Source organism: Triticum dicoccoides, chromosome 6A (genome assembly GCF_002162155.2).
Source record: "Triticum dicoccoides isolate Atlit2015 ecotype Zavitan chromosome 6A, WEW_v2.0, whole genome shotgun sequence".
In the NCBI taxonomy this organism is placed as follows: Eukaryota; Viridiplantae; Streptophyta; class Magnoliopsida; order Poales; family Poaceae; genus Triticum; species Triticum dicoccoides.
The window spans coordinates 161,532,525-161,541,120 of NC_041390.1; the positions used below are offsets into that span (position 1 = coordinate 161,532,525).

The 8,596-nt window shown below is 42.9% G+C and overlaps 1 protein-coding gene across 2 annotated transcripts; it reads left to right on the forward strand.

The window, feature by feature from the left end:
- The first annotated feature begins 2,742 nt into the window (after positions 1-2,742).
- Positions 2,743-4,537, forward strand: LOC119318960 (probable glutamate carboxypeptidase LAMP1). 2 transcript variants are annotated; one of them, XM_037593501.1, is made up of 5 exons: positions 2,743-3,070; positions 3,169-3,583; positions 3,809-3,896; positions 3,970-4,059; positions 4,289-4,537. In XM_037593501.1, exons 2-5 carry the CDS (start codon positions 3,440-3,442, stop codon positions 4,402-4,404), a joined length of 438 nt encoding a protein of 145 aa, XP_037449398.1. In that variant the 5' UTR covers positions 2,743-3,070; positions 3,169-3,439; the 3' UTR covers positions 4,405-4,537. The 2 variants fall into 2 exon arrangements, with proteins under 2 accessions (XP_037449398.1, XP_037449399.1); XM_037593502.1 differs by having other exon boundaries at positions 3,169-3,896.
- The last annotated feature ends 4,059 nt before the right edge of the window (positions 4,538-8,596 follow it).

The window sequence follows — 8,596 nt, forward strand, 5'->3', positions numbered from 1 at the left end:
CTCTTGCTCTCCGTTGGGCATTGAATACATTTCGATAAGGACCTGAAAGAAAGCAGGAAGAATAAAGTCAGTCGACGCAGTATAGACAGCTGCGCGAGTGAATTCAGATTACAATCAAAAGCTTAGAATCAGACCTTTTCTGGTTCATGGGACTGGTCGAATGGAGGAACTCTCCTGGATCCCCTGGGGTTGTCCTTGTTTCCGGTGATGCCCGACAGCCACTTCTCCAGTGTGTCGTCATTGACCTCCTCCAGGTGAATCCGAGTGGTGTCGTCAAGACCCGAATACATCCACATCGGATGGTCTCGAGCTTGAAGAGTATGGATGCGCCGCCGAAGGAAAACCTCCAAGAGATCCATACCAGTGACCCCGTCACGGATAAACTAGACAACTCGTTCGACCAACACCCTAACCTGCGCCTTCTCCTCCGGGAGCACCTTCAAAGAGGAGGGTTTCCTCACTCGGTCCATGGTAAAAGGAGGGAGGCCAGTCGACTGCCCTGGCGTCGGCTGGTCTTTGCAGTAAAACCAGGTCGACTGCCATCCGCGAACCGAGTCGGGAAGAATCATGGCTCAAAAGGAACTTTTCCCTCTCATCTGAACACCAAGACCCCCGCACATCTGAATCACTTGTGTTCTCTCGTCACTTGGATTGGCCTTTTTCACTGTCTGAGAACGACAGGTGAAAATGTGCTTGAAAAGACCCCAGTGAGGCCGACAACTCAAGAAATTCTCGCACAAAGACACGAAAACAGCGAGATACACGATTGTGTTGGGAGTGAAGTGGTGGAGTTGTACCCCAAAGAAATTCAGAAATCCCCGAAAGAAAGGGTGAGGAGGCAAGGAAAATCCACGGTCGACATGGGTGGCAAGGAGAACGCGCTCACCCTCCCGAGGTTGCGGCTCGGATTCCTCCCCCGGAAGCCACGCCGATCCATGGGGGATCAGCCCTCTGTCGGCTAGGTCGTCGAGGTCTTATTAGCGGATCGCCGAGCGGATCCAGTCACCCTAGATCCAGCCCTTCGGCAGGCCGGCTCGCGAGGAAGATCCACCCCGACTGGTCGCCTTCCCCTTCGCCTTTGCTGTCGCCTTCTTCGCCCGCTCCAGAGCCGCCGTCTTCTCCTTCCCCATCGTCGCCGGCGAGACGCGTACGGAGCGGCGGCGCTGGGGCGAGAGCGAGCGCGACGAAGAAGCCTGAAGAAGAGAAGAGGAAATGAGAACGCATTGTTCAAGAAACCCCGGTCCGACGCCTTATATGAGGTCGCTTCCGAGTGGCTGAATGGTAGGCCCGGACGGTCCTGTCAAATCCCGTAACGATCGCGCGCGCGATACATGGCGAAAAAGGTGGCACGAAGATCGAGGCAGCTCCGCTCTATCCCATCCCATTACTGTGGCCTCCCCCGTCCCGTGCGCTTCCCAAAATTCGAATCCCGCAAAATCTGCGGGCAGCGGAACAACTTGTCAGACGGAAGACCTCCTCCACACTGTCACTCAGAGCTTTTCAAGTAAAGAAACTCACTCGACAAAAAACTAAGAATGGATCAAGGCGACTGAAAAGGAAGTTGCTGTCATCACTCAGGTTCATTGATCCGAAACAAGATATGCTCATGGCATGAAAAATGAGTCGGAGAAGTTCTCAACTCCTTCCCCACTCAAACCTCGATCCATTAGGGGGCTAATGATGAAGCTATGTACCTAGGGTAGGGTCATGGACCTGTCCCAACTGCCCTACCCAAGGACATCTGTAGAAGAAATCACCTTTCAATCGACTTGGAGGTGTTCCACTCGACAGACTCGAAGACACTCGACCAAGAAGCAATCACTCGACCAATATCCAACCACTCGACGGCTAGGAGACCTAAAGTCACTCCACACGCTAACGGTCGGTCATTAAGTAGCTTTTATGGTCATCATAGCACTTTATTAGGGGCGTTACCAGTAACGCCCGACCTTAATGTATTTAAAACCCTGCATAACTGAGGGCCGGAGGGGTCCGGCGAACTCTATATAAGCCACCCCCTCCTCAGTGTAAAGGGTTCGCACCCCTGTAATTCGTACACACATAATCCAGTCAACCGCCTCCGGGCTCCGAGACGTAGGGCTATTACTTCCTCCGAGAAGGGCCTGAACTCGTAAACCTTGTGTGCTTACAACTACTCCATAGCTAAGATATTGCCTCTCCATACCTACCCCCTACATTACTGTCAGACCTAGAACCACGACAGCCACGGCGACCTTCCCCAGCTCCGCCCTCCGCTACGGCTGCCGTCGGCGGCCTTCTATCCATGTTGGAGCTGCCCCCCGCCTGGATCCGGCCTCGCACAGCCGCCTCGCCTGGATTTGGTCCCGGCGCCGCCCCACTCTTGGGTCCGGCTGCCGTGCCAACCCCGCACCTGGGTCTGGCCGCCGCAGTGCACTCACCCCACTCCTAGGTCCGACAGTCGCGCCGCCCCCACGCCTGGGTCCAACCATCAGCACCCCCTCCCCTGGCACACGAGCGCCGACATCTACCGCCAATCCCCAAGCACACCGCCCAAAGGGCCCACGCCCCATCCCCCGACACTATCCTGCCTCGCTGGCGCACCATGGATGTCTTCCTCTTCTGCCTAGATCTTCTTCGTCCTTGGTGCTTGCGTGCACATGACAGCCACATGTGGTGTGAGGAGAAGCCAAGCTAAAAGAAGAACACACTTTCTTCACATGTGTGTGCACGCAAGACAGGCACAAGGAAGATCGGAGCCGCCGACCCCAACAGTGGAACAACAACTATGATCGAGGTGATTCTTGTGTTATAACATATATATGTTCTCAGCAATCCAGTAGGCTGTTCTTTGCTCTGAACTCTGCAACGTGGCATAATACAGTAATCCTGACCGCTCCTTCTGAATAACGGAGTTGACTTATCAGCAGAAAGTCTTGAACAATATGACCATCTCTGCTTCTGAAAACGTTGTTAACTTCACTCCCTATCCATCTAGTTAGCGCAAAGGTTTTTTGTGCTGCAAAAGCAAGGATGGAGGCCTTGAAGGACCATCATTTTCTGTAGCTGGGATGCAGAAGAGTACGGATTGGTAAGTGGATCTCTCTTCCAGCACCACATTTGTTTGTTATACATATGTAGGCAACTTAAAAGCAGATGCAATGGTGATCACAATTTACGTTTATGCAGACAGGATCAACTGAATGGGTTGAAGAAAACAGGGAGATGCTTTCCTCGAGGGGTGTTGCATATCTGAATATTGATGTTTCAGAGTCGGTCTAGTTTTACTCCCATCTACAACTCCCCAACTTGATGAACTACTAATGGAATCAATTAAAATGGAAAGAGTACTAACTGATAGTCAGTTTTTTGGTTTTGGTCATACAAAAGAGTAGCTGTTGAGTGGTCAACACTCTATAGTGGGTGCGTCAACTTTGAACCACCTGTCTCTGACAATATCATGCTTATGCTATTTTTCTTATTAATAACAAGATGGTCAAAAAGTCAAAACATTTTGTTTTTTCAATTCATGAAGGTTCAAGACACCGACAATTCATCTCAGACGGCTTATGATTCATGGGTAAAATCCAATGCTTCTCCCAACGTGAGTTGTAAAATGACTTCCTTATACAGTTAGCACACCGTTATCACTTGCGATATATAGTACTGATTGCTGTCAAACTCTGGGTTCCTTTGTGCGTAAAATGAAACCTGCAGCTTCGGGGTTTCATGTCTGAATCTTCATTTCTAAATTTCAGCTCCAACTCTGAAAATGTTCCTAGCTATTTACTGTAGTTAACATATATTGCCTCTGATATCCTGCATGAAGATTGAACGACTGGGCAATGGAGGATCAGACTATGCAGCATTCGTTCAACATGTTGGCATTCCATCCACCAACTTGATATTTGGAGAAGGTAGGGGCGCATTTCGTATTGTTTATTCTTACGGTTTCTCGTATCTCTAATGGTGCTCCTTGGACATTGACAGGGCCAGGATATCCTGTTTACCACTCTTTATACGATGATTTTGTAAGGGTGGAGAAGTTCGCGGACCCTGGGTTCTGTAGGCATGTCGCAGGTGCAGCCCCGTATTCATTTTGTGCTGTGTGTTACTCCCTCCGTTTAAAAATATAAGATGTTCTAACCTTTGTATGAACCGGATGCATACAGTCATGTTTTAGTGTGTATGTTTACTCATTTCAGTTCATATGTAGTCCATATTGAAATATCTAAAACATCTTAAATTTGTGAACGGAAGGAGTTGTACTTGGTAGCTTCACAGCATAACCAACATCATCATCTCACAGCTGCTAGCCGCTGCAGCATCAACAACAATAGCGCGGCGCTCCTGGTGCTCCTCTCCCTCTACTGCCTTGCATGCTACAATGCCACCGCCTCCTCACTATATAGAAAGTTTGAGTGAGGAAAAATTCCAGCTCATGAACGAACATGAAGAAGTTCTAATGTGATGGTGCTATTCCCTGTAGTTATTTGTTTCTCGTGAATGCATTTGGTTGTGGCTGATGGATCTCTATCTTAATATATTCTTTGCTTTATTCTAGTGTGACCTGCACAGAGCTCTCTCTATTCTTGTTTTAATCAACTCACTGATGCACGTACTGAGTAATTCGTGCGACTTTACTACATCTTGTTTCAGATAGCAGCCCAACACTAATTCTTCTTTCTGATTTGAATGCCAGCTGAATCCATTTATTAAGTTGTGACTTTAATTGTGCCCATGTAATGTTGTTGGAGAGGAAATCTGGAGTTAACTGAAGTCCAACTATTACGTTGGACAAGGTTCATCTACTTCACGGTCAGCAAAATTCGACCCTCCCTAGCGTGCCAACTATTTTTAATATCACAAAAATAAGTGCATATAGTTGATGAGAAAACCTCAAGGAAATTCAAACATTATGTTTTGAAGAAGTTCACTTATACAAAGTGATAGAAGGTTGGGAAAAACAGAGAAGAAACATTGGTGTTAAAAAATAAGCCAAAAGGCATTTAACTAAAAAAAGAGTTTGCTAAAAAAACGCTAGAAGTTTACAAAACCCCAAAGCTTGTAAGTTAAAACAGTAGACAATTTTTTCCGTCTCTGAAACTAAACCAAGAAGTTTAAATTTAAGATACATAGCAGGTCAATGTTCATAAGAAAATCAGAAAAAATTATCTAAATAAAAGCAAGAAATTCAAATTAACATACAACATGAGTTTGATGCTTATTTTTTATAAAAAGAACATTGTTTTACGGTTCAAAAAATGGAAAAAGAAAGTATTTCAAATAAACCAAGAAGTCCAAATTATATATAAAAAGAAGTTCAATATTTATATAAAAAAACATGTTTTCTTTCTTACTAAGAATAAAATTAAAGAAGTTCAAATTAAAATAAAAGGAGTAGTTTGATGTTTACGGAAAACTCAAATTCTTTCCATTTCTAGGAAAAATAAAAGTATGAGGTTCAATTTTGAAAAAAAATGTTTGATGCTTATTGGAAAACATATTTTTTTCTAAGAATAAGACTAAGAAGTTCAATTCAAAACAACAGAGAAGTTTGAAGTATATAAAAAACTCAGATTTGTTGCAATAAGTTCACGTGCACCACCGTGCATGGTTCAGAATTTATATTGCGGGACGTTCGACCTTCAATTACATGTTTTAAAATGGAAAAAATGACGTTCGACCTTCAATTGCATGTAATTCGATGTATACACAAAAAATGTGACAGAAGTTCATAGTGAAAACAACGAGAAGTTCAATTACTGCAAGGAATGCATTTCAGGTGAGAATAAAAAGTATAGAAAAAATAAAAGCATAAAAGGTTTGTTGAAATAAGTTCATGTGCTCTGTCCAGGGAAGTTCAAAAATTCCTGCGAGAGAGGTTCACCTCGTATTTCCATGTTTGATTTTTCCGTATAAAAATCGAATACAATTTCTTTACTCAAAATATGAAAAGGTGAAGTTCAAATTTAAATAACAGAGAATTTCGGAGTTTATTAAAACCTAGGATTTACCTGTTAAAAAAATAAAAAACACAACGCCATTTTTTGCACTTTTAAAAACAACTCATAAACGAAAAATGGTTGCTAGAAGTTCAAGTACTCGGCGAGGAAAAGTTAAAAAAATCTTGTGAGAGAGGTTCACCGTGTATTTAGATGTCCAAAATACATTAAAAAATGTTATTTTTTGTGTTTTAGAATAATTATCTCAAACCAGAGAGAAGTTCAAAGTGATAACAGCCGGAAGTTCACGTACTACATGGTGCGTATTTCATATAAGAAAAAATACAATAAAGTGAAACAGAGTGAAGTTCAGACAGACTTGCCCCAGAAGTTCAACTACTTCACGCAGTGCAAAAAACAACACATAAAAACAGAGTGAAATTCAAACAGACATGCCCGAGAAGTTCAACTACTTCACACAGTGCATTTCCATCCGCGATGAAGGCAGAAATCATGATCTTGTCATTTTCTAATTTATTTCAAAACGGAAGGAAAATCATTTGTGTAAGTTAAAGTCCTCGGTCGGAGAAAGTTAAAAAAAATATTGTGAGAGAAGTTTGTACAACAAGAATATCATTTGTGTAACACTGACGAAATGGATACGAAAATTACAAACAAAAATATGCCACAGAAGTTCAATGTGAAAACAGCAGGAAGTTCGACTACTATAGTGAATGAATTTGAGATGAAAAACTTTTAAAATCGTCGCGAGTACGAAAAAACGATCAACACGGGAAAGTTGCATGTTTACATCAGCTTTCCACCGGTATATCACTTGCTCAATTTCGATGAGTGGATGGAGAGCTACAAGTAGTGGATGGAGATCTACGAGCAAAAAAAGCACGTGAAAAAGCAGAGTGAAGTCCAGGTACACGCGGCGAGAAGTTCAGATTCTTCACGCGGTGCATTTTCGAAAAATCTATTTCGCGACAAAGGCAGAACGAATGATCTCGCCATTTTCGCAATTACTTGAAAACGGCTAGGAATCAGAGAAAACCATCAACATGAAAAAGTTTCGCATTTTTCGTAGCTTTTCAACGGGATATTATTTGCCCTTTCCGTTAAAGTTTGTAGAAAATACAGCGAAAATACGTTTTTCTCCATTTTCGAAACTGACTTAAAACCATAAAGAATTGGGAGAAACAATACATACCAAAAAGTTTCGCATTTGTTCAAGCTTTCCAACGCCATATCATTTGCTGCATTCGGACGCACGGTGAAAAAATTAGCTCGAAAATACAAACTCGGTAGCACTTGGACCATTTTCTAAATTACTCTTAAACCATTCAAAATTAGAAAAACACTTTCAACATGAAAAGTAGCGCATTTTCATAAGCTTTCCAACGCCATATCATATGCCTCAATTAGATTAGCCGTTTAGAAATTACATCGAAAATACGAACTCAGCTGTTCGGTTTACAAAATTTTACGCTTTTTCAAATTACTCTTTAACCATAGGGAATTAGAGAAAACTTTCAACATGTGGAAGGAGCGGTTTGGTAGCAGCTTTCCAACGCCATATTATATGCCTCATTCCAATATACGGTTTAGAAATACAATCGAAAATACGATTCACGTTTTTTGTGTGAAGAAAAAACGGTATTCAAAACTGCTCTTAAACCGCTTGCATTTTGCCAAAAAATTAAGTTGGGTCATGATACTGGTGTCCATACCTTTCCAACGGTATATCGCAAGCCCCATTTGGGCAATGTTAGCGGAAGTTCAACCTAGTTCACAGGGAAGTTCAATGTACTACTAGCGGGGCAGGTTAGGTTGTGATCAGAATAGTGTTTATATATATATATATATATATATATATATATATATATATATATATATATATATATATATATATATATATATATATATATATATATATATATATATATATATATATATGGGCACCGCTAGAACACACAACAACAATTGTTAGCCGTGTGCGGCGTCCCCCTCCACAGTTTACGCCTCCGGTCATATTCACGTAGTGCTTAGGCGAAGCCCTACGCGGATTACTTCATCATCACCGTCACCATGCCGTCGTGCTGACAGAACTCTCCCTCGACACTTTGCTGGATCAAGAGTTCGAGGGACTTCATCGAGCTGAACATGTGCATAACTCGGAGGTGCCATACGTTCGGTGCTTGATTGGTCGGAACGAGAAGAAGTTCGACTACATCAATCACGTTGTCAAATGCTTGTGCTTTCGGTCTATGAGGGTACATGGACAAACTATCACCCTCTCATTGCTATGCATCTCCTAGGTAGATCTTGCATGATCGTAGGATTTTTTTTGAAATTGCATGCTACGTTCCCCAACACTGGTATCAGAGCCAGGTCTATGCGTAGGTGATATGCACGAGTAGAACACAAAGAGTTGTGGACGGTAGTCATACTGCTTACCATCAACGTCTTATTTTGATTCGGTGGTATTGTTGGATGAAGCGGTCTGGACCAACCTTACATGACCACGTTCATGAGACCGGTTCCACTGACAAAATGCAACTATTTTTGCATAAAGGTGGCTGATACGTCTCCGTCGTATCTACTTTTCCAAACACTTTTGCCCTTGTTTTGGACTCTAACTTGCATGATTTGAATGGAACTAACCCAAA

Bases quoted from the DNA above. Each gene is read 5' to 3' on its own strand.
- LOC119318960 (XM_037593501.1), top strand. From the start codon at position 3,440: ATGCTTATGCTATTTTTCTTATTAATAACAAGATGGTCAAAAAGTCAA. The intron at 3,584-3,808 runs GTGAGTTGTAAA...TCCTGCATGAAG, and splicing joins AATCCAATGCTTCTCCCAAC to ATTGAACGACTGGGCAATGG. The intron at 3,897-3,969 runs GTAGGGGCGCAT...GGACATTGACAG, and splicing joins CAACTTGATATTTGGAGAAG to GGCCAGGATATCCTGTTTAC.